Below are 25,827 nucleotides of genomic sequence, written 5' to 3'. Positions count from 1 at the left end.
CTATAAAACCGGATGCAGCTCGCGCGGCAAAGTTAAATTAAATCACGAGTCGGTGGAGGCATAAGCGCGCGCGGCGCAATTCGCGAGACTCTCTCGAGCTATAATATTGTATATAGTCTGGCGCATTAGCGACACACACAAACCATATTATTATAAACTTAAAATCAAGATCCACTACTACTACTACTACTGCTACTGCTGCTGCTATATATAACAAGGCTTGCAAGTTTCTCTCGCTGCGGCACGAGCTCGCGCACGAGCAGCGAGAGAAGTAAGTGTGTATATACCTGGCGTGTAGCTGGGGCTCGGTATCCTTCCTGCTAAGTCGCGCGTGAAAATACTAATTATTATTAACACGAACGATTATTAATACGAAAACTTGTGCCTGCCTGCTGCTGCCGCTGCGCACCGGCATTTAGTTTGTTGTTTCTTCGCGTACATATATCAGCGTCTTTATCTATCTCTGTGCGCGCGCGAGAGAGAGGCGATACAAACTTCGAGAGACATTGTTGGCGCGTTGCGGAGCGCATCTCATAATTAACCAGAGAGAGAGAGAGAGAGTCTAAGACGAAGAAGAAGAAGAAGAAAAACTATATACCTTTTCTTTTCCTCGCATTTATCATACCTGTATCTTTATCTACTTCCCTTCGTTTTTTTTAATCGTTGCGTTAATAAATACAAGTGATTGATCCCATATGTGTGGATATTAAGCTGTCATAATAAACCGTAAAGACTCTCTCGTAAACTAGAGAGAGAGAAGCATATTTTATATATTATAAAGCATCGTGTACTCGGCGCGCACCCGTGTGATAATATAAAGCCCTTCGGGCGCCCATATATACGTGTTTGTGACTATATAGAATGAAGCCAAGCGCGAATAGAATCACGTCGAGTGTAGTTAATGCACAGTATAGAGAGAGAGAGAGAGAGAGAGAGACGGGGTATATACGATCGGGGGCTGCTGCTTCGTATTAATAATCCCCCGGTCCTGGCATAGGTAGAGAGCAGCAGCAACTTGCGCGCCGCGTTTCCTTAGTTACATTATACGATATAATAAGTGTATCACCTGCACGATGGATCGCGACGATGAAAATGTATTATCCTCGTTAAGGACAGACTAACTGCTATCTGTGTTAGACGGTTTCAAGGCAGTTGAGGAAAATTATAGTCGAAACTTTGGTGTAAAAATATTACATTGCTTTATCGCCAATCCAATTGGTATACAATGATAACCAGTACATCGTGAAAAATATACAAACTACGATAAACAACGGTACCCTCGTGTCTCATGCCAGAGTAGCCTTCTGATGCCTCATCCCCGCCGCCGTGTAGCTCTCGTTTTTCGCGAACTTGGCGTATCTGCAAGAAAACAAAGAAGAAGACGATGAGAAATGCGAAAACGAGCTCGACGACTTTTTTTATAGTTTGCACTTTGCGTATGTTACTCACATTCTCTGATACTTTTGCTTCTCCGAGGCCAGTAACGACGGCTTCGTGGCGAGCATCGACTTCACCAGCTCCTCCTGCCCGACGACAAAGACGTTCAACTCGTTCGACTCCAAGGACGCCTCGATGGCGCACAATTTGGCCTGGGCGACGACGGCGTTGAGATCGGCGCCCGTGAAGTCCTCGGCTGCGGCGGCCAAGGCGCGCAGATCCAGCTGTTCCGTGTCGATGTCGTGAGTCTCGCAGAGAGCCGACAAAATTTCCATTCTCTCGGTCTGTAAAAAAAAACACGACTTTAGCTTAAAGGGATGAAGAGAGAGAGGGTGAGAAAAAGAAAAAGGCGATAAAAGGGGAGAGTCGTCGCTTTATATATAATAAAATAATACTCGCCACGTCTGGCAGCGGGCAAAGCAGCGACTTGTCGAGTCGGCCCGGTCTCAGTAGCGCCGGATCGAGCAGATCGGGTCGCGACGAGGCGGCGACGACCGCGACCCCTTCGCGGCCCTCGATCCCGTCCAGATGCGTGAGCAGCTGATTCACGACGCGATCCGTGACCCCGGTACTGTCGTGGCCTCGTCTGTGTAAGATAAAAAAAAAACATAATTTAAATGACAAAAACCAAACAAAATACTCGTTTACGATGCGCGTATCGAGTCGATGCTGTATCGTAGTGGTGACTGTGTGTGTCTGTGTGTACCTTGGCGCGAGACTGTCGAATTCGTCGAAGAACAGGACGCAGGGCTTGGCGCGTTGGGCTCTGCGGAGAAATGATACAGATAAAATATAAATATTTATTCGATAAACAAAATTTTCAAGCGAGAAAAAAAATCGATGAAATAAAACAAAATTTCATCGATTCAATTAAATCGTATGATTAAAGAACATTTCGAGTGCCATTTGATTGATTCTATTATTTTATTCAATCTATTCTATACTTAATTGATTCAATCGAATATTTTATTTGTATTGGTTTATTATTGCAATTGAGGCACTTGATATTTCATTTAAAGATAATATTTTATTGATTAGATGAAATATTTAATTAATTGCTGAATCAATGAAATATTACATTGATTTCATCACAAATAACATTTATAGACTTAGGGTACTTATACCAGTGATTGACCGCTTTCGACCAGTAAATGACCACTTTTGGATGTGCAATAATTATCGTTTTTCCTTGTTAAATTATGATCAAACATAGAAAACAAGATGTATCGTTCACTAAAGAATTGAATTACGTCCATACAAATATATTTTTAATTGTTTTTCATATGATATTTTCTAAAATGGTCATTCACTGGTACCCGGTCATTGATTGGTCTGACTACCCTATGATGTTTAAACTGACTAAGAATATCCTCTGGTTTTGAGCTATAAAAAAATTATAATTTTCGTTTGAATGTATAAACTCACTTCTCGAATACGTTGCGTACCGCCTCCTCGCTCGCTCCAATGTACTTTGACAGTAGTTCGGGTCCCTGCGCGCAACAACAACAACAAAAAGTTATCATCAACATCTTTATTCGATAATTTTCAAAGGGTTTGGTTATTTAGGCGATAATTCGTATAAGAAAATTTTCATTTTAGTTAACGAAACTCTAAATAATTCAAGAGATCTCTTTAAAATGATGATTTTAGAATTTCGAGAACGAATTTGCCCACGATTAAACACTTCGATTTGCCAAAACCTCTCACCTTGACGCTGATCAGATTCAAGCCGCACTCCTTGGCGATGGCCCCGGCCAGCATGGTCTTGCCCGTGCCCGGCATGCCGTACAGCAGTATGCCGCTCTGCAGCTTGACCGGGGCGCGCTTGAACACGGCCGGATATCGCAGCGGCCAGTGCAGGATCTCGATGAGGCCGGCCTTGACGTGGGCCAGGCCGCCGATGTCGCGCCACCTGTGCCCCGAGCCCCGATACAGCTGGACGCCGCGCAACGAGGCCGGCTGGCTCCTGGCCAGGGTAGCGTCCAGATCCTCGGCCGAAAGAGTCAAGGCGGTGGTGGTGGTGGTGGCGGTGACATTTCGACGAAGACGCTTCTCCGATACTGAATACGGTTTCGAAAACGAAGGATACGAGGATAGGATGACGTGAAAATTATGAATTACAAAGATTATTAAATGAATTGTTAAGTGATAATAATTTCCATTGTATACTTATAATAATATTAATTTTTGTTAAAAAGGTAAGGTAATTTTAGTTTGCTTATTTTTTAGTATAAATTAGAAATTTTTTCCAGGGGATCGAGAAAGATTGTCGAAATTTTATGAAATAAAGAGGGTTTTTATGAATTAGTGTGGATTACGATTCGACTCTCTGTATCATACCGTGTCGTTTCCAGGCGGCGTAGGCGGCCTTGTCCGCCAGCACGGCGAGATCCTGAATGACCCATCCCTCGGTCTTGTTGGCGTAACTATCCCAATCGATGTCCGACGACACCGACAGCCTGTCCTCCAGGCACGAGCGTAAAATTTTGATTCTCTCGCTCTGTCGAAAAATTAATCGAGCGATAAAAAAATTAATAATCATTGAAATTGTTTTTCTGATGCGATCTTTAAAAGTCTTCTCCTTCTCGCACCTTTTCCAAGCTGCCGATCGTCAGATGCGCGCGAAAGAAGTGAATGCCCCTGGCGTCCCTCAGCTTCTTGCCGAGCTTGGCCAGATCGCTACAGGTCGCCACCAGGGCCACCGAGTGTCCGGCCAGCTGCAGCTCACGCGTCTGCGTGACAATGATCTCCGTGATCTTCGCGGCGTTCGTCGAGTCCGGCGTGATCTCCTCCTCGTTGCCCTGATTCTGCACCGAGGTGATGCTGTCGAGATCGTCGAGGAACAGAATGGCCGGCTGCAGATAGCAGGCCCGGGCGAGCTCGGCGCCGAGCAACTTTTGCACCAGCTCGGCCTTCTTGCCCTTGAGGCGGCGACAGTCGAGGTGGCGCGCGTGGCAGTGCCAGGGGCCGGCGCGAAATCTCGCCGCGAGCAGGCGGCAGCAGGTCGTCTTGCCCGAGCCCGGGGCGCCGATTATCAGCGCGTTGTCGGCGGCGACGACGTTGGACGACGATCGTTGGTGGCGCATCAAGGAGAGGCTGAGTTTCAGCAGGATCGAGCACTCGTCCAGCAGATCTTTCATGACTCTGCGCGAAGAAAAATAAGTAACAAATTCAAGTCCAATCGGGGCAAAATTTACGAAAAAGTAGAATCTTAAGTTTTTTTTATGATTTGTTATAAACAAGAGAATTATTTGAAAAAAATTTAATTTGTCAAAGGATTATTGATCGGCCTAATACTCTTTGATTTAAAAAATTTTAAAAAATTAGCTGTTAAAAAAAACACATTTTTCATATCGCGAAATGACACTTTTTAAACGGTGAAAAACATTAACTCAAAAAGTATTGAACCGATTTTTTTGTAAATGTTGCACACCTCATTATTAATCTTTTGGGGTTTTCCAATAATTTATTTATTTATAACAAATTCTTTTCTGACTCAATTTTAGGAATTATTTAAACTCCAAAATTACATCAGAATCAATATAAATAGAAAAACTCAACGTGGGTGCCTGCAGTAATTAATAACCTTTACTTGCCACACTGAGGTAGAAACGACCCCACGCATTTTTACGTTTTTTTGACGAAAATTGAATCTATTGTTAAACATATTTGCTTTCCATATTTCAATATCAAACTTAAACGGTCTTCAAAATAAATTTTTCAAAAACTCGTCAAAAAATTTCTAATAGAAACTTTTAATAGATTATTTATTTATTAACAATTCATTCGAGGGGATACACAAAACCCCAGTGTGTCAAGAACGCTATACCAGAGAAGTGTTGCAAGTAAAGGATAAACTAATGATGTTATTTGGAATTTTTTGTATTGAATGATGATAATGAAAAGTCGAACTACTAACTCCAGAGCCACATTGCCATTCGACTCCTCTCGTTCGATCGTCATCGTCGTGTCATCCTCCTCCTCCTCCTCCCGTTCCAATCCGGGCGGCCGATACGCGTCCACGTCCACGCCGTCCCTGACCCGCACCTGTACAGTCTCGGCGTCGCTGGCGTCGAAGAATCCATAGGCGCAGCCGTCAGGCTTCAATTTGACCGAGCACAGACTCGCCTCGTTGGCGTCGTCGTCGAGGCTCACCAAGCTGCCGGAATTGATCAAGACTCTTCCTCCTCCTCTCTGCGTCGCGGCGACTCGCCGCAGCCAGTCGCGAAAGCGTCTCTCGCTGACGATGGCCTCGTTGTTGCTGTTGCTGCTACATGGGGCAAGCTCGATGGAGGTGCACCTCGAGACATCTGCTCTGTCGGCGTCGGTCAACTCCTCGAGGACGACCTTGGCGTTGAGCCTCAACGAGGCGCTCCTCATCAGATCCGGCCCGACGTAGACGCACGGATGCCTCGGAAACTCCTTATAAGAAGAATCGAGATTTTCGTCCAGAGGATGAACCTCGACGATCGTCTCCTTGGCCTCTGCGGCCGAGCTCCGTCTGAAATTGAACTTGATCTTGCTGGACTTGGCGTCGTGCTGATCCTCGCCGATCTTGCGCAACCTGGCCAACGTCACTTTGCCACCTCCGTGCGTGTATACTCTGCACGGCGGAAGAATCACTGCTGCTGTTTCCTTGCGATTCAGGGGCAAAACTCGACGGATCTCGCCGAACGATGTGTTCGAATTTTCCGCGCGGATGACGTCGAGAACGTCTCGTTGGTGGCTCTTCTCTTCCTTGAGGGTCTTGGATTGGGGAGCAGACGCGTCGCCGATGTGAATCTCCGTGTTCTCCTCGAGGCGGCCGTACTTGAACTGCGGATTCATCGATTCTGCGCGAGATCGCGTGTGTAACGTTATTTTAATAAATGGCAATTATTTGAACGGATGGAGGTAAAAACGATATAAAATTAAAATTACTGTTATTATTCATTCGTTGTTTCATAATGAATTACAAATAAGTCCTAATTAAAAAATGTTTGTATATATGTATCGATATCTCATCAAACAGTGTCCGTTAACAAATATTTTCACTATTGAGAGGTGCTTTTTTGCCGCCCTCAAGAGGGGTTAGTCACATAAGAAACAATTTATTTCTGACACTTTCAAGAAGTTTTACTGTATAGTTTTACAAGGGAGGTTTTACAGTATTATACGGTATACTCACTCACGACGAGCTTGACGGACAAGAATTTCGACACCCAGGCGACGATCGGCTGATCGACGGCCACCACCCTGACCTGATCCAGCAGGTTCATCTGAATGATTTCGCTCTGCAGCTCCTGCGTTATTTATTTATTTATTTATTTATTTATTTATTTTTCAAAGACATGTCATTTAAATCAACTCATAATATAAATAATAATAAAATACTTACGACGATCTCTCGATCGTTGTCGCTGGCGGGCGCGCACAGTAGGCTCGTCAGGGCCGGCGGCTGCTCGTTGACAATCGTGACGAAGACCTCGTCGGCCTCCTTGATGCCCAGACTTCGGGCGAAAGTCGCGCCGAGGCAGAGTCGGGATTGGTCGGGGCTCGGCCTCGCGTACCAGGACAAGTAATAATCGCGCTCATTGTGCCGGAGTCGAATCAGCGACGAGTTAGCCTGTATATAGGATATTATCGGCACGTAATAAATATAATAAATAATTCGAGGGGGTGGTTTATCTCAATTTGTTGGCCGCGCGTAATTTTTCACATTAAACGTCCGATGATTTTGTATCTGTACGTGCGAACGTGAACCCTCGAGATAACTGCACACACGCGCATACGTGATATACCGCTGTATTATTAATGCTCGCGGGAAAATCGCTGCATTCGTGCGCCAAAATATTTCTCGGCCACCGAAAAACCAACGCGTATCCCGTATAAAGAGAGATATTTTCTGCGGCCTCGATAAATCGGAGCTTTGTACGGAATTATCATTATTAAGTGCGCGTATTATGTGTACAGGCGATCGCGCGGATATAAATATGATTTACGAGTGCATCTCGATGCATCATTATTATTATTTTTTTTTTTTTTGCGGGACCCTTAAATACAAATGAGATCGATAAATCATTTCAGGGATAAGGTAGAAAACTCGAGCTGATAACGATATCGGCCAACGGAATGTCAAATTTTATACAACGATGATACCTTTACCGACCGAGATCTTGTCTATTATTATACGTCTCTGTAATTTCGGCGGCAACATTTTCAATTTCCCCACTGCTGCTGCATGCATATACACAGTACACACACGCAGTCTCACCCCACAGCTCTACAAACGTATATATGTATGTAATATTAAATGCGAGGGGCTCGACCTTTGCACCGCGCGGCGCAGCTGTGTATGTACGTGTATGCATGTGTATGCGTATACGCGTAACCGTCATTTTAGTTTTTTTTTTTCTCATGTGCCGGGGCAAGCAGCTGTTTTGAGAAATTTACATGTCAACATACATACACACATTATAGGCAGGCAGGCAGGAGCGCGCGCTCTCTCTCCAACCGATATATACCTACACGGTGGGACCTCTCCTAACTATGAACCAAACTAAAAGTCGTCGTCTTCGCGCCCGATTCCTACAATATACATTGCACGACATTCCCCTTCAGCTCTTCGTCCCGGGGAGTCGGTCGTCGTCGTCGTCATCATCGGTCGTTGTGTGTAGTAGTATATATTATATATATAGTTTTCTAATATATAGTTTTGTTGCCTGTGTGTTGTGCGTGAGTGTTTGCGTGTCCCGGTCATCTTCGTCTTCGTCGTCGTCGTCGTAATCGTCGTTTAGCTCTTAAATGAAACTTTGTCATCTATGATAACCACCGGTTGCGTGAAAAACACCTCCGTTGTCGTTCTCTTTCCGTCAGCAGTGTCGTAGCCCAAAAAAATTACGTGTAAGTTTTTTTAAACTATCATCTTCATCGCCATCATCATCATCATCATCATCATCATCATAATTCAACGATTATCACGAATTCATTGATTAAGCCAGTGTGTCTGTGTGAGCCCTTACATATGTGTGTGTGTGTTGTGTTTTGCTATAATTGGTATTAGATAATACTCACTCTCGACGATAGCTTTCTCAGCCAGTGTTCCGGTAAGTAGACGAAGCAAGTGTTGACTCGCACGAATTGCACCTCAAAACGCTCGTTCTGCATCGTGGGTGATGATGATTACTCGCTGTTACTGCTGCATCTGTGAAACAAAAAAAAAAGGAAACGATACAACAAACGACGATTATTTAATCTCATCGATTCGTTCGACGATCATCGTTCGAGAGTGATAACGTCCCGTGCATTCTTTTTTTCTATCCTTCGTATACGTAGCAGCAGCAGCAGCAGCAGCAGCTGAGATTCCACGAAAAGTGCGCGAAAAGCCAGCGAGAGATTATCGTTGCGCGCGATGCAGTGTCGCGCCGTTTTTTTTTTTTTTCGTTTTTTTTCTGCCCCGTATGGTGGTGCTGCACCAGTTGCGCGCGGAGTTAAGTAAAAAAAAAAAAAAAGAGAGCGAAACAAGCAAACCCTCCGTTTCTTTCTCATATATAATCGAAATGAAATTTAACATATGAAAACGATCGTCGTCGCAGACACACGCATGCATTTGTATGTGTGTATGTACGAAGGTACGCGGAATATAATAGAACGTAAGTAGTGTGTGTGTGTGTGTGTGTACGAGTGAACGAGTGAGAAAAAGAGAGAGAGAAAGTGAGGGAACGAACGAGAAAAATAGGGGCTCGAGTTTGGAAGTGTACACATACATACACTCACACCATACACTTATATACGCACATTATTACAGGAGTGTAAGTAAGTAACATGTACATATACGAGGTGTACAGAGTGAGAAGGTGAGGAAATTATATACGCGCGGGGGCACCTTCCCTTAATTCTCTACTCGTAGCTTCGGATGCATCTACGACACATCGTGAGAGAGAGAAGGAGAGGATTTTCACGCATCTATAACTTTTGTCAAATATTTTTTTTTTTTTTAGATAAGAGGAAAGAAAAACAAACCTATGAGCAAACAACTCCGAAAAGTTTTTTGTCTTTTCACGTCGTCTTTCGAAAAACAGCGAGCGCGAGGCGTTAAAACCGCGTGCGATAGAGCGATAAGATATTATCACATTGTCACGCGCTAAAGAAGTCAACTGTCGCGCGCTCTCGTATATATAAACACACACACATACACACATTGACTGTTCGTAGCAGACGATATTTTTCCCATATACATCCACGAGTCCCCGTATGTATAACAAACAAAATCCCGACTCCTTGCGCAACACCTTTTGTATTATACCGCGTGTAGGTCTCGCACTCCCACGAGATAACGAGGCGAGATATCATCACTGTATAGTTATGCATTAGTTTTATCGAGTACACGCGATAAGATCGATAACGAGTTAACTTATGTGTACAATCATGAGATGTGACCGTCACGCGTGATGCAATTATTAGCGACGCGAGACTCGACGTAATATTTAATTTCGTACACTCGCGAAAACGACGACGACGGCCAAATGTCAACGAACTTTTTGCGCCGTATGCGTGTATACGTGTGTATATGTGCGCCGGTACAACATTACAATGCGGCCTGCCTTAAACACAACATAACCCCCGACTGGTGTGTACTCGGCCCGGTGTATAGTAATGTATGCAGCAAAAACACACTGCTCTCCGCTCCGACTTTGCGCCGATGAAAGAAACGAGTTTTTTTTTCAATTTTATTTCGGTCGTTGGCGCCTCTCATTCTCTCTCTCTTTCTCTCGAGACGATGCGCGGCGTATCACTCGTGACTCGCAGATGCGATATACCTCTATATTATTGTATTATTTTATCGATAATGTAATGTTGTAAAATTGGCTACGTACTAATTTCTAGTGCGACGAGCTCATTTTCATACGCTGCTGCAGACAAAAGAATACACAGCCAAAGAGAGTTAACAAATGATAACAAAGTGAAAGTATATATTTGGGCAAATAATATACGATTGATAACCTATTCTCACTCGCTGTGTTGTCGTCGTCGTCGTCGTTGCTGCGGCCCCGACTTGACGTTTTATATATATGTTGTGTGCCGCCGAGCTGCTGCTCTCTCTCGAGTCAGACAGTACAGTTGTGTTGTGTTGTGTATATCTTTTACATAAAGTAATCGTTTACATTATAATTCTATCTTTCTCTCTCTCTTTCTGCTGCCTCGATAAATGCGCTACGTGCGTCGTGCTGCTGTACATGCTCCGAAAGAAGCAACAGTGGTGGTTGCTCCTTCATCACATACATTTATAGTTAGTATATATACGTTACGTCTTTGCGCCCACTGCGCACGAAGCTCGGAGTTTCTCTCTCTCTCTCTATGAGCCTCGACCAATCCGAAGAAGCGTCAACGGCTGTCGGGGCACGTAAACAGCAGAAAATTTCAAACCCCGGGCCGCAGAGGCTCGTGTGTGTATCCGTGTGTGGGGGAATCCGTGGCAGCAGCGGCGCGACGCTCACGCATTTTAATATATACACAGTAATACATGGTCGACGTCGAATGTAATACAAAAACAGCCTTTCGTTAATATTATTATTTGTTCATTGATTAACAATTCATGTAGTTATAGTCGGCGACTATTAATTTTTCTTTCTTCTTCCTCTATTTTCTTTTCTGTAATCAAACAACGGTGTGCACGCGCATATGTGTGCGTGTGTGTCGTAACTGACACATAGAGTATTCTCTCTTTCGAGTTTAGCTCACCTCGGGTTTATACGCATATATAAATATCTTATAATTGAAAGAAAAAAAAAACCACAAGTGTGCGCGAATGTGCCATAGCAGTGCGTGTGTGCAGATCGAGAGAGAGATCGTTGTCTCAGATTACGGAGAACATTGGATATAATAGAACGGAAGATACACACGCATGCTCGTGTATAAACGCAGCCGCCCGATAACATAAAACTCCGTCCCAAGTGCCGCGAAGAGAGTTGCCGAAAATTTTCGTTCTCGCTCGCAAACGTGCGCGACGATGTGTCGTAGTTGTTATCCATCGAGAGCCGCTGCCGCCGTCGCCGCCGCCACGGGAGAAGAGGCAGTCCTTTGACTCGCGCTCGCTGCTGCTGCTGCATCGTACTTCGTCATTTTTTTTCACTTAAATTTAATAACAATTTAAGCTCTGGTGTGAAATCTCTTGTGCGTGTGGTGTCTGGTGTGTGTGTGTACGTGTTTACGTGTTTATACTGTGTTCTCCAAATGTCGTATCGTTAAAAGCCCCGCCGAGAGATTCCACGCTTCCAAGAAGACGATTTATAATAGAAATAATAAAATAAAATACATAATCGAGAAAATATCTCTCGATTGATAGAGTAAGCGCAAGGTACGTAACATTAACATACAACATATACAACAACGCACATACGCACGTCTCCTTCTTTTCTCTCTCTTTATTTTACAAGCTAAGCTCGACGACCGTTACGTCTCGTGTGCCGCTCCGCGTTGGATGTATATCTGTATATATTTATCCATCATGGCGCTGTGCATCGCCCTCTCTCTTTCTAGCTCGCGCGGCTTTGTATGTGTGTATGTGTGTTGTGATATGCGACGTGCTTGTATTAGCGCAGTTTGAATTCGTCATCAACGCTGCTGCTGCTGCCGCCGCTGCCACCGCTGCTGTGCTGTGCTTGTCGGCTTTTTTTGCGCGCAGAGGCAACTCACAGCGGCTGTATACGATCTTTTCTTTCTTTCTGCGTTATCGTCGAGTAAGTGTGTGATAGAAAAATTGCAGAAAATTCGTGTGTCTTCGATCGGAGGCGCCGAGATTTTTTATTCTCTCGCGTTAAAAGATTCCTCGCCGCGTCGCGTTATAAGCAACGCAGACTCCTATGCGTGTGTGCGCCATGATAGGCACCGAAGCGCTATTTATAGAGAGACACACGACGAAAATTCGGCCGATATCGCGCGATTTCTGACTGAATGCTGGGAAAATTTTTGTCTCGATCGCTGGACTAGGTCTCGCACCACGACGAGGTTAGCTTCGCAACGCTGGCATCGCCGTAATTTTCGAGCAATTCGACGTCGAAAATCTCACTGCTGTGTGTCTCGCCGTGTGTATGGCGCACGCACTCAAGTATAGAGAGAGAGAGAGAGCAGAGAAAGGCCCACACATACACACTGTTACGTACATTTACATGTCTGTGGGTATATTACATTTTAGTTCGTGATTTCCCATCATCTCTCTCACAGTACGGTGCGAGAAGTTATCTTTCTTGACATAAGTTCTCCGTGTGTATCTGTTATATCTAATGAGAGTGTTTGTGTTTATTGTACGAGAGTCAAGGGCGCCTCTTTCACGATTCACAGTGCCCCGTGTAGAGCTAAAGAGTCTCAATTTTGCGCTGTGCGTTTCTCCGTTTGTCGAAAGCAAAAAGTTTTTGATATAACGAGAAAAAAAGTTACGGGACTCCGAAGTATCCACGAGAGCGGATTTTCGGAGTTTTTGACTCTCGCCGATATAATAACTCTCTGTCAAGTATCTCATGTGTCGCGTAAGTCGTTGTTTTACGAAATAAAAAGGACACGTTTGATTAGTTAGCGGATAACATCTTTTTTTAAAGAGTGTCATTGCGTTATGCAAAATTCTCAGCAGTTACTCGGAATCTGTCAGAAAAATATTATCTCCTGTGATATACTAGCCTATTGTATTCACTTGCTGCTTCAGACCAATGTCAACAGCAGAGTCTGTACATTGAAGTTTGTTTATTTCTAGTCAGATGAATTGTGTATAACTGTGATATCTCTAGCATAGAATTAAATTATTGAAAAAATACGATTTTATTCTCAAAAAAATATTTGGCACAAGGCTAATTGGCATGATTTTTCTGTTTAGAACTTATTTTGAGGATTAAGGGATTTCCGTCTTCACAATGGCACCCTCCAAGGTTCTGACCGGACAACCAAAGCCGACAGCAATATCTGGTGTTGTCACACGACGAGGACTGGCCACCAGACAAAATAAAGAATTCATTCCCGATCCATCCCAGAAACAAAACCTATTCAAAGATACTAGAATAAAGAGGAAAGCTGATGCCTCCCCCACTAAGGATAAAGTGACTAAACGGTCTGCTCTTGGTAACATTACAAATGTAAGTTTCGTGACACATCAAGCCATTCGTAACGTAAAAGTTTCATTTAAAATTCTGGTAATTGTTTTCTTTTACAGGCTATTGGAAAAACTATAACGCAAATTCAAGATGCCAAAAAAGTAGCAAAAAAAGTTACCAGCCAACCTGTTAAACCTCTCACTCAAACAACTGCTAACACCCGGACTTTAGATAAAATTGTAACTAGTAAACAGGAAAATATTCCTCAATCTAAGCCGAAACAAAGTGTAACTCGAGCTAAGCCTCAGTTAAAAAAAGAGGAAGAAAAGACGGAAATCCCAGCGCCAGTCATTAAAGCACTCAATGCAGTTAGACGAAGCATAGAAGTTGAAAAGTCTGATGAAAGTTCGTTGTACGTCAGTGCCTTGGAGTCGCTTCCTGAAGAATCAAAACGATTATCACGGACAAGTAAAGTAAGTCTTCTACTTTGAAATAAAAACAAAAAGTTTATAATGAATTAATTCAATCAATACCCAATCAATTTCATCTCATTATAACTAATCCATTTTCATCACTTAGGATTCAGCAAAACTCGAAGCAGTAGTAAAACCAAACAATGCCTTGAATCAAGAACCAGAAGGAGAAAAATCCGGACCAAGCGATCGCATCAATCGTAATCCATGTCCCGTAAGAAAATTACCCCCCGGTGTGTCGTGGGACCTAGACGCAGAAAATTGGGCGGACCATTTTCAAGTACCACAATACGCCATGGATATATTCGAATATCTCAAGAATCGCGAAAAACTATTCGTCATAACTGACTACATGGAACGTCAGGTCTGTCTGTCCAAATGGATGCGCTCTTTGCTCGTTGACTGGATGGTTGCAGTACAAGAATCGTTTGAACTTAATCACGAAACCCTATATTTGGCCGTGAAGCTCGTCGATCTTTACCTAACTAAAGTGACCGTTGGAAAGGAGACGCTTCAACTTCTGGGAGCCGCCAGTTTATTTATCGCTAGCAAATTCGACGTGAGTTTTGTGTTTGTGTTGACGAAATTACGAACGATCTCTCTGTATAAAATTCCATGTTTTAACAGGAAAGAATCCCGCCGATGATCGAAGATTTCTTGTACATTTGCGATGGTGCGTACACACATCGAGAACTCACCAGAATGGAAATCAACGTTCTCAAAGTCATGGACTTCGATCTCGGTATTCCTTTGTCATACAGATTTCTGAGACGCTACGCTAGAGTAAGAGTTCTATTATACATGTAAAAAACTGATATTGAACATGATCAAAGTTAATCTTGACTTTTTACTCCTATAGTGTGCAAAAGTTTCGATGCCAACCCTCACCTTAGCCCGTTACATTCTCGAATACTCTCTAATGGACTATGCCACGATATCGTTCAGCGACAGTAAAATGGCAGCTGCAGCTCTCTTCCTGGCACTGCAAATGAAGGATCTCGGCACCTGGACGACTACGTTAGAGTATTATACTGGCTATAAACTCAAAGATTTTGCGGATATTGTTAACGTGCTAAACGAAGGTCTGCACAGGAAACAAAAAGAAGCGTTATCGACCGTTCGAAATAAATATAGTCATAAGTAAGTTTATCCAAAAATCATCATACTTTCAAAATGCAATCAATCATAAAACTAATAACGATGATTTTATTTATGAAATTTTTTAGAATATTCTTCGAAGTAGCGAAAGTGGCATTAAAAGACAAATTGGAAATGTAACATAAGTGTATTTTACGTGAGTAACTGAGTTTGAACTATTGGTAGAAGAACAGAAACAAATATGCGTAGTGTGCATCGATTACGAGGCTCTTGTCAGGGCCAAATCTTTGACTGCTTATGACAGCTTTAGATAAAATAAGCGAGATAAAAAAGGCAAGCGAGGCACTCCTAAGGACGTCAAGTGCGCGCACTACTGCGATGTTCCAGCGTGTGAGAGAATTGTTGTGTGATACATGTGGTTGACATTCAGCTGAGGACTCAATTAGTATGATTATTATAAATTAAGAAATAATTATAAATACAGCTGTACTGAAATGGCACTAGATGGATGAAGGAGTTTGTACAAGTCTTTTTTTATTTTTAGATGTATACATGAATTGACCGGCATCCACTGTCGCTCAGTATTCTTAAAGCTATATCGATTTTATACTTGTTGAAAATCTACTGATAGCGTCATACTTTTCTAGACTTCTATTACATTTTGACGGGCTTTTTAAAAAAAACAAACGCATTTTTAGCCTTTTTCTTTTTATGTTTTTGATTGTTTTTATATAAAAAAGTTTAAGTAGTAATACTATCGTCTTAATTCCTCTGTCCATTATTGATTTCGTGTTTGTAGCGTAATTTAAGAATGTATAAACAACGAGTTTTGTATAATACATAGTGATTTTACGAGAAAAGAATGAAACTTAACTATGAAAACAAAAAACACTCTAAGATTTATGTTCTTTCAAGCTTGATTCTCTATATTTGAGACTAAAAAGTGTGGCGCATTGTTATGCACTACAGGTGCACTCTATATACTTCGGACTAAAAAGTCTTAATTATACATATTTTTCATTTTTATAATAAAATTGCGCAAACTTGGTGCGAGTAATTCCGAAGGTGAGTTGCACTTTTTCATGACGAGTGTATAAACCAGCATATAATTATACAAAAAGTAGTTTCCTATTGACTGTCGTAAAACCGATTAAAAAATTCTCTGACTAGAATTATATTTAGTTTCATTTTTCGTTGTTTTTTTTAGTTAATTTGCATCGGAGGCTGTTTGAAAATGAATGATAATATTTATTTCGCGGAGCAAACAGCTTAATGTGATAAAAACAAATTGTGAAGTCTATGATTTTTTCGTAAATTAACAAAAAAGCTTTGCTCCTATTTAACCGCGTAAAGAAATTAAACATTAAAAGTAAATATTCAAATTCTAAACTTATTTAGAATAAAATCGTACAATTTTAAAGGCCTAATGAACTTCGAAATTAATTTTTTAATGTTTCGATGGGTAAAACAATAAAACTAATCCCTAATATTGTCATTGTTTTAAAGTAAACAAATACACGTGTAAATAAAAAAAATGATCACTTTTTTATATCAGATGAACGTCTCACAATGTACATATATTATGTTATATTTTTTTATCATCAGCAAGATGTACTGCTATTAAATATTATAGGACAAGTGTGTATATGGACATTTATTTAACATGACTTAATTTAAATAATAAATTTGTCATTCATACACACATTGTTTAAGATCTTCGAATTTTTTGATCCTTTGATAAAAAGTCCTACATAATTGTCACTTGAAAAACGTAATTACTTTTAGCTTATAATAATGTTGTATATAACACTGACCAGGTTCTATTGAAAGGAATAATGCGAATCAAAATGATTGAAAATAATTGAAACTGCAATTTATTTTATAACAAGTGAATAGAACTTCTATATAACTAATTATAATTTTGTCAATGAACCTATAATAAATGATTTTATAAACATTTTAAAATACAAATATTTCTTGCCATTCGTTGAATTAGTATAAAAAATAGTGACGCATGGCATCGACAAAATAATACAATTATTTAAATTAATAAATACTTTTTGGTAAATTTATATAATTGTTTCTAACAAAATTCTACGTTCGGCACACTTAATGTACATTTTAACGATTATTGTGGATTTTGTTTTAGAGTAATTGTTAATACTTGAGCATATGATTTTCTAATTAGTATAGAAAATTTTTAAATTTATAAAAAAAATTTTTACAAATACTCTAAACAATACATGTTAATTTTTTAGTTTAAAATTTGTCAAAAATATATGAAAATGGTGTATAATCACATTTATGTACTCTTTGACTGTAATTGGTCATGTGAGAAACCAAAACATTGACTAGTAGAAAAATACAAAACATTTTTTTACATTACTATCGAAAATAGTTTTTTAGAATTCTTCGTTGAAACACCCACCATGCTATTTGTTTGTTTTCAAACAAAACATGTAACATTAAAATTTCTGAAAATGAAGATTTCTGAATTCTGAAGATTTTCCAAAAATGATTCAGTTCTGTAAGTGGCGATTTATATCGAAGTTTAAAAATTGCATGCACTACTTTTTTAGCTAAAATTAAAATTTTTAGTTATAAATTATTGTATAATTTTAGAAAAAAGTAACACTTTTTCGTTACAGATTGACACTTTAGCATTGAAAAAAGAATTATCGAAAGATTATCGAAAGTCTTCCTAAAAGAATGTATTAAACGAAAATAATTTTGTTATCTAATTCAATTTGTCAGAGAATCCATCATGCATACAATTTTAATTTTCTTACATAACAACTGTCCTCCCTTAAAATTTAGTTAAAGTGTTAATGCACTCGTCACTCTCTTTGACAGCTTCATCTGCGACTAGTCTTCATTTACATTTGATTACATTTCAACAGAACAGGTAAATGTTATAAACTCATACTTAATGATTATACGTAAATACGTTTGTTAATTAGCTCGTGAAAACAATTTCAAAAAACCTGTACAATAGCTGCAATCATTGCTGTATGCTCAAATGCACTTTTTCTCTGTCAAGTTCCGCATTTGTCTTCGTGAAACAGGCGGAAGTTAAGAAACTAGTGAGACTCTGTCCCTCTTCGGGTTTGGGAAAGTATGCCGTCGACATGGGCAAGACGCTGCTGCCTCCGTCCTCGATGAAGCTCTTTCTGGGGGTGCGAGGATCTTTCTTGCCCTCGATTTCCGAGCTCCAGGAACTCGAAAATTCCGGGGTGAAGCTGATTTAAAATGTCCTGAAAAGGTACATCGATAAGTTGAAACTGTCAGCGTGGCGCAATTGCACTTATTGCTCTATGAGCTTTTAATTGTTACTGCGGTACACACTCAATACTATATCGGTTTATTTATTCTCGTAGAATAAAATAAAACGGAAATGGGCAGCTTCAGCCTTGGTGTTGCACTTCATTGAGGTACAATCATACTATGCCTCAGGAGGCCCTGTGAACTTCAAAAAGGGCCAGACAATAGATGTGGAAGCTGTCAAAATGATTAGTAGTCGTACACAACTGCCTTACGAATATTATTTGCTACCTTTCTGTTTTTTCAAAAATGATACCTTATCCTAAAAATCTGACAATTTCGGGAAAATTGTAAGAGGTGATGAGTGAGTTTTTGACCTTTTGTCTTCCTTACAAACATTATTAACAATAACTGTTATGTTTATTGAAATATTTCAGAATTGTTAAAACGCCTTATGAACAAGAAAGCTTTATTCCTATTTTACCACGTAAAGAAATTAAAAATTAAAAGTAAATATTCAAATTCTAAACTTATTTAAAATAAAATGGTACAATTTTAAAGGCCTAATGAACTTCGTAATTAATATTTTAACGCTTCGATAGGTAAAAAGAAAACTAATCCCTAATATTGTCATTGTTTTGAAGTAAACAAATACACGTGTAAATAAAAAAAATTATCAATTTTCGATATCAGATGAACGTCTTAATGTTGTACATATACTAAGTCTAAGCGTGTATATTGACATGTTTTTAACATGACTCAATGTACGTAATAAATTTGTCATTCATACACACGTCGTTCAAGACCTACGAATTTTTTGATACTTTGATAAAAAGTCCTACATAATTGTCACTTGGAAAACGTAGTTATTATTTCTTTAAGAGGAAGTAGGTTTTACTGACAGGAATAATGCGAATCAAAATGATTGAAAATAATTGAAACTGCAATTTATTTTATAACAAGTGAATAAAACTTCTATATAACTGATTATAATTTTGTTAATGAACGTATAATAAATGGTTTTATAAACATTTTAAAATACAAATATTTCTTGCTATTACTTAAGTTAGTATAAAAAGTGACGCATGGCATCGACAAAATAATACAATTATTTAAATTAATAAATACTTTTGGGTAAATTTATATAATTGTTTACAACAAAATTCTACGTTCTGCACTGTACATTTTTATGATTATTCTGGATAATGTTTTTGAGTACTTGTTAATACTTGAGCATATGATTTTCTAATTACTATAGAAAATTATTAAATATATAAAATTTTTTTTACAAATACTCTAAACAATACATGTTTATTTTTTAGTAAAAATTTGTCAAAAGTATTTGAAAATTGTGTATCATCACATTTATGTACTCTTTGACTGTGTTTGGTAATGTGAGAAACCAAAACATTGACTAGTAGAAAAATACAAAACATTTTTTTACGTTACTATCGCAAATAGTTTTTTTAAATTCCTCGTTGACACACCCGCTATGCTTTATTTGACTCGTTCTCCGTCAAGTTGAATTATTCAACATTTTCAATGTGATACAACAAAACATGTGAAATTGAAATTTCTGAATTTTCCAATAATGATTTTTTTGTTCTATATCGATTTATATCGAAGTCTAAAAACTGTATGCACTACGTTTTAGCAAAAATGATTCAATTTGCAGCTATAAATTATTGTAAATTTAATAAAAAGTAAAAATTTTTTGTTACAGATCGCCACTTTTAGAACTTAAAAAAATTCATCGAAGAATACAAAAACTCTTAGTAAAAACATGTGTTATTATATTACCTCAAAATAATTTTGTTTTCCCATTCAATTTGTCGGAGAATCCATCATTCATAAAATTTGAATGTTGTTTCGTAAAAACTGTTAAATTAAAACTTTATACCCAGTTGTTGCAAAAAAAATATTTACATCTACAACTCATCCCACTTTTGAGGTGCAAGTACTGTCTGAAAGTCATAGTCGACTTTTTGAAACCAGCTCATCTTGAGATTTTCGCCTCTCGCGCAATCTATTGCACTTTTTACAATCTAGTTGATCGATCGGTCCTCGAACACAGTCAGAATGATAGCAACTGCAGCAGCCGTTGCAACGTACGACGCGGTTGAGGTTCCACGGATAAATGACCTCTTTGGAATTGCACAGTTCGCAAACGAAACCTCGAGCTTGACACAACTGAAAAGCACAAGAAAATTGATCTTCGACGTCGATAATTATTTTGGAGAAAAGGAAAATATATTTACGATGCACTGTTCCACGTGTTTCAAGCAGCTTTGAACCAACTCGTCCAACTCCGTAGGCAGAGCTCCGGATTTCACGAGTGTAAAGTCGGTAATAGAATAAATCTGCGTTTCTAATAACCAATGCGAAGGTACGCGTTTCAAAGCTTCTTGATTTCTACAACAATATGCAAATGACAGTTATATTAAAACGTCTTGATTATCATCCGACCCAAACGAACAAATGTCAAGAGGACTTACTTTGTAGCGAACCTGCAGTTGAATAAAAAATCTTTGAAATAAAATAATTGCGTTCGAAGTAGCCTCGTGCGATGCAATTGTTTGCTTCTGCGATACAAGGATGAATACAGATCCTTCGTCACGGGAAACAGGGGATCGTCCATCATTCTGTCCAGAAGCCGATAGGCAAAATTCGACACCGGGTACCGGCTGAAATCCCACTTCGTGAGGATTTTGCCGGGTATGAAGGTCACTTGATTCGTGTGGCAGCCGGTGCAAAAGTATCTGCCCAGATACTCGCAGTAGCGAAATTTGCTGGCGTACTCCACGGCGACCTTCATGCCGCAACCGGCGCAGCGATAGTTTTGCTTGGCGATGAGTATCTTTCTCCTGCAAAATTTTACAAACGTCAGTCCCGAATGATAATCGTCGCTGATAATGTAGCGACGAATTCGTACACTGGTGGCGGATGCGGCGTAAAAATGATTTGAGCTCGAGGGGGAGCCCACTCGGCCGTTCCGCGTAGTGGCATACTGTCGCCCTCGGCGTCGTCCGGACTAATGGGCCAACTTTTCGGCAAAGGCAGCAACTGTATCGATATAAATAACAAAATCAATGAAAGTTTTTTTTTCAAATCTTATATACGTATTTTCAGGTATCGTGTACTGACTCTTTGAGGCGCGTCTTGCTCGGACACGAGCCACTTCAGTTCGCTGGCTCGGGGCAGATGTTTCTCGCTGAAGCGACTGATCAGCGACAGAGCCACGCCTTCGGCCGACGTCATGCTGTCGATCGTGTTGCTGGACGATTCGTTGGCGGCTTTGCTCTGGGACGATTTGTAAATATCGGCCTCCGAGTACATCGACGCCATGGACACCGATAGGCCGGAATTTTTTATCTGCAACAGATTGCTGGCCTCGTCCATCACGTAGTCGTCCACGTCGTCCGTGGAAATACTGTCGGACAACGTTCCCGATGAAGTTGACAGCGGGCTCACGCTTTGATCCGTGGTCGTGGCTGATAAAAAAAATAAAAATTGATATATCAACTCTGCTGAACGAGTTATCGATAAATTTAAACCCATTAGCTTACTGTCGGTTTTACCGTCGCTCAGCAGATCGCGCGACCAATTGGTAGCGTGCGGTGGACGTCGCTCGGCCTCGCGTTGCCTTCGACGCATTCTAATGCGCTGCTGCAGGTGCTTAATCTCCTCGTCGCTCTCGTCGACAGCTTCGTCCGCTGCTAGCCTCATGCGACGATTACATTTGAGCTGAGCACGGGTAAAAACGTTATACATTTTTTTTACTCATCGGCTTTGCATAAATTCAATGAATTAGCTTACGAAAAAAACTCAATGCGAACCTGTTCGATGGCGGCAATCATTGCCTCCGATATGCTAAAGTGTGCGTTTTCTCGGTCGAGCTCCGCGTTCGTCTTCGTGAAACAGGCGGAAGTTAAGAAACTAGTGAGACTCTGTCCCTCTTCGGGTTTGGGAAAGTACGCCGTCGACATGGGCAAGACGCTGCTGCCTCCGTCCTCGATGAAGCTCTTTCTCGGGGTGCGAGGATCTTTCTGGCCCTCGACTTCCGAGCTCCAGGAACTCGAAAATTCCGGAGCGGAGCTCGTGAAAAATGACCTGCGTCTACCAGGCTTGTGTGGTCCAGCAGCATAAGGAAAATCGATCGCATTGAAATTCGAATTAACCGACGAGGAAGCTGATACTCTTTGACTCGAAATTGTTTCCGTGCTGCCATTGCTGATTTGGCCAGATAATTTGTTTGCGCGATGCTTGCGAAGTTTGCGAGATGCAGATTTTGACTTTGCTGCAAGAAAAAGTTTTTTTATCATTCGAGCAATTGCTTAGCAATTATAAAATTAATATCAAATGTTTTCAAACCACTTACATGGACTACATTTATTTTCAACTGTAGTACTGGCTTCACTTCTAACATCAGAATAATCTACTTGAATGACATCTGAAAGTTCTATCGACTGGGTATCCTTGGAAACTCCATCGACAGCACTTTCTGCTTTTGCTATCAAATCTGAGCAAGGTATATTTGATTCAGTCAATTCAATTAAACTATTCCAATTCTTTTTTGTACCAGTATCTTCTTTAATCTTATTCTTTGCTGATTCTGACTCTGTCGTTAAATCAAGTGGTAATTGGCTAGAAGAATTTTGAGTTGCTTCATTTCCGTAACATAAATTTACTGGATACGATGAAGATCTTCTATGCTTAGGACTATGTTTTGGAAACCAACCCTTCAAAAACTAAAAACCAAACAATTAATCTGGAGCTATTCCACCAATATCTAAAAGCATTTGAATTTTATTGAAACACTTACCAAAGCTGGATTGATATCTGTTAACAATGTAAATTGGTTCTTTTCTACAGCTTGTAAGCAAATGAGAGTTGCTTCAGCCAAACTTTCATCGCACAAATAAGCCCAGGGTTCAAGACAAGACAGTAAATGTTCTTTATCGGATAGAAGCCAAGATAGTTTTTGCGACAGAGAATGATTCTCTAAACTGTAATTGAAATAACCAGTTGAAGATTAGAAAAAGTTATTGATACATGAATATTGCAATATCGATACAGAAACCAACCTTTTGTACAACCACAATGTATCTTTGCGAGAGATTATTCTACTTGGAAGGTTGGCGTGGTACTCGTCGCAGCCACCAATACTTGGTGAGCTGGCCAGAGAAGGCTGCAACCAATTCAATCCTTGAATGAACGTCCAACAATCTGGCTCGCCCTGCACACAAAATATATAAATTCGTGTAAATAGCACAACATCAACAATCAACGATACCGTGGTAATATTATTATTTCAAAAGTGATTCATGTTTGATGCAGAATACATAGCAGAAGTGTATAGATGCGCACTCACGTTTATGACGGTGCGGCATCCGTGTTTGAATATCTTCTCCATGATCGCGTGCAGCCTGTTGAGGCCGCCGTACACGTTCCAGACGTTGGGCAAGCCATTCGTGAGCAGTCCCTCGACGACAGAGCGCAAATTCTGCAGCAGCTGATACTTCTCGCGAGTGCGGGCCTCGTCGTTGTCGTTGTCGTTGACGGCCGCCTCGCCACGCTGCGTTGTTGACATTGTATGTTACGAGAGAGATACTTATGTCGTTGTTGTGGTGGTGGGCGCAACGAGGCTACTGCTGCGAGCGCCCGACGACACTCTTGACAATTCGACGACTGCGACGATCGTACGACGACGATGTGTCATCATCGTAGAGAGCACCAAAACCGCAACACGAGTCACAATTATATATACTTTTTGCTTTCAGCGGTATAGATGCGGTATTGCAGCTGCGAGATATCGCGAAGATCTTTTTTATATACGAACGACGACGACCACCACGATAAGAACACGACGATATCATTTATTCCCTGAAAGTATCGAGGTGTAGTTTCACGCGGAACAGCAGCCAACCGACGACGACGATGATGCGACGACGATGCGCTGAACGCAGGACTGCAGTGGTGGTGTGCACCTATAGCCTATATACATAACGCTGTATACATGTATCGCGTTATATTCGCGGCAAGGTGTCGCGTATAGTGCTGCTGCTGCTGACTGGCACGTGGGAGGGGCAAGTGGCCCGCAGCAGCAGCAGCAGCCGCCATATTTCGCACGCACTGGGCGCACTTACATACACTATAACGCAGTACACATATGGAAATCGGAGTTTTTAAATGTGTCAACGATCGAATACGAGGATCGGAAGCGGTTGTTTAATCAATGAATCGTCGATGCTCTTTCGTCTTCACCTGCAACAATTCGAATGACAGTAGACAGTTGATTTTCTGCTCGATAATAAAATCGTGAAAGACTTTCTCTTTTTTTTTTTTTTTTTTTGATTAAAAAATTAAAGTTTCGATTTTTTTTTATCCTACTTTTTTTTTTGTACATCGAGAGAAAGAGAGAAAAAAAAGGCGGATTGTATTTACCCGTCGCACGCTACTCTACGTCATAACGATCAGATCGCAAACGAAGTGCGTGATTTTTTTGAGAATCTTTTGGATCCTTCTTGACGTCTTCATGGCTTCGAGAGAGTGAGAAAGAAAGAGTTGGACAACGGAATTTCTGCACGAATTACACGACTGTACGTTTCTCTTTCGGCCGCACTCGATATATATGTACCTCCATCGTAAATTTTCTATAATCGATCTTTAACGATTAGAATTTCCCCAAAACGTAGCAAGATTACAAACGAGTCTCATGAAATATATAATGACAACGGTTTAGTAGATAAAGTATAAACAAAGGATTTTGAAAAGAAAAAAAATTACGCAACGTCATTTACCTCGCCCTCTTTTTTTTTAGTCGAATCGAGCACGGAACTCGTGGTTCCATTTTTAATTTTATAATTTTTATTTTTAGTACGTAGTACCTTCGCACGGTGTGTATCGATGAATTAGAAAAAGATACACAGAGGCCTAAAAAGTGTTGTATTAAAAATGCTAATAATAAACAACGATGACAAAGGAAATAATATACAATAACGACGATTCGGTGTTGTTGAACTCTTGCGTTTTCTAACGAGGCGTGAAAATGAGTTTATAATTTTTTTTCTTGTATTCCGATAGCAGAGACGAGAGACATTATAGTAGGCGAATCTCTGGATTCTGGAATTCTATTTTCGATTTGGTCACGCACGCACACACACACACACGAGTGCCGTACTCACACGCATATGGAAAAAAAGTAGGCTAGCTCCTTATACACGCAGCATCTCATTAAGATAAGCGCGAGAGATTAAGTTAAATGTCACAAGCCCTAAATATATCTTGGAAGCGATTAAAAAAGCGAGTTACGAGACACCATCGAATTTCCATTCAATTTTCCCGCTTTCGTGTTATAATTACGTCGTCGCGATGCACCTTGCAACGCAACCGAGCGCAGCACCAGCCACTCGCAGTAGCAGCAGCAGTAGCAGCCTGTAAAAGCCAGTCTGATCCGACCGAGCGAGCCCCAGCCAGTATACAGGCACTAGTGGTGCTGA

The 25,827-nt window shown here is 40.6% G+C and overlaps 3 protein-coding genes across 8 annotated transcripts; 1 reads left to right on the top strand and 2 right to left on the bottom strand.

Annotated features, from left to right (window-relative positions):
- Positions 1 to 1,269: 1,269 nt before the first annotated feature.
- LOC106659646 (peroxisome biogenesis factor 1) lies at positions 1,270 to 10,458 on the bottom strand. Of its 2 annotated transcripts, none has more exons than XM_023463319.1 (14): positions 10,420 to 10,458; positions 10,293 to 10,325; positions 8,491 to 8,620; positions 6,815 to 7,042; positions 6,605 to 6,719; positions 5,357 to 6,269; positions 4,029 to 4,581; positions 3,778 to 3,937; positions 3,145 to 3,497; positions 2,863 to 2,927; positions 2,144 to 2,203; positions 1,837 to 2,023; positions 1,450 to 1,721; positions 1,270 to 1,359 (listed from the first exon to the last, which is right to left on the bottom strand). In XM_023463319.1, exons 3-14 carry the CDS (start codon positions 8,581 to 8,583, stop codon positions 1,287 to 1,289), a joined length of 3,072 nt encoding a protein of 1,023 aa, XP_023319087.1. In that variant the 5' UTR covers positions 8,584 to 8,620; positions 10,293 to 10,325; positions 10,420 to 10,458; the 3' UTR covers positions 1,270 to 1,286. The 2 variants fall into 2 exon arrangements, with proteins under 2 accessions (XP_023319087.1, XP_014237796.1); XM_014382310.2 differs by having other exon boundaries at positions 10,293 to 10,328; positions 10,420 to 10,457.
- On the top strand, positions 7,984 to 17,024 carry LOC106659647 (G2/mitotic-specific cyclin-B3). 5 transcript variants are annotated; one of them, XM_014382314.2, is made up of 7 exons: positions 7,984 to 8,085; positions 13,283 to 13,538; positions 13,616 to 13,969; positions 14,076 to 14,528; positions 14,597 to 14,752; positions 14,829 to 15,109; positions 15,196 to 17,024. In XM_014382314.2, exons 2-7 carry the CDS (start codon positions 13,320 to 13,322, stop codon positions 15,245 to 15,247), a joined length of 1,515 nt encoding a protein of 504 aa, XP_014237800.1. In that variant the 5' UTR covers positions 7,984 to 8,085; positions 13,283 to 13,319; the 3' UTR covers positions 15,248 to 17,024. The 5 variants fall into 5 exon arrangements, with proteins under 5 accessions (XP_014237800.1, XP_014237798.1, XP_014237797.1 ...); XM_014382312.2 differs by lacking the exon at positions 7,984 to 8,085 and adding an exon at positions 8,092 to 8,319; XM_014382311.2 differs by lacking the exon at positions 7,984 to 8,085 and adding an exon at positions 10,923 to 11,773.
- Positions 17,025 to 19,260: 2,236 nt separating this feature from the next.
- Positions 19,261 to 24,323, bottom strand: LOC106659540 (run domain Beclin-1-interacting and cysteine-rich domain-containing protein). The gene is made up of 11 exons (XM_014382131.2): positions 23,700 to 24,323; positions 23,413 to 23,564; positions 23,151 to 23,334; positions 22,707 to 23,076; positions 22,165 to 22,625; positions 21,895 to 22,072; positions 21,473 to 21,819; positions 21,261 to 21,391; positions 20,824 to 21,192; positions 20,587 to 20,740; positions 19,261 to 20,518 (listed from the first exon to the last, which is right to left on the bottom strand). The coding sequence occupies exons 1-11, from the start codon at positions 23,916 to 23,918 to the stop codon at positions 20,300 to 20,302; spliced, it is 2,784 nt and encodes a 927-aa protein (XP_014237617.1). The 5' UTR covers positions 23,919 to 24,323; the 3' UTR covers positions 19,261 to 20,299.
- Positions 24,324 to 25,827: the final 1,504 nt, after the last annotated feature.

The sequence above is a fragment of the Trichogramma pretiosum genome, unplaced genomic scaffold (assembly GCF_000599845.2).
Source record: "Trichogramma pretiosum strain Unisexual culture from Peru unplaced genomic scaffold, Tpre_2.0 scaffold39, whole genome shotgun sequence".
Classification (NCBI taxonomy): domain Eukaryota; kingdom Metazoa; phylum Arthropoda; class Insecta; order Hymenoptera; family Trichogrammatidae; genus Trichogramma; species Trichogramma pretiosum.
Note: the sequence above shows the minus strand (reverse complement) of the source record. Positions and strands in the feature narration are given on the sequence as shown.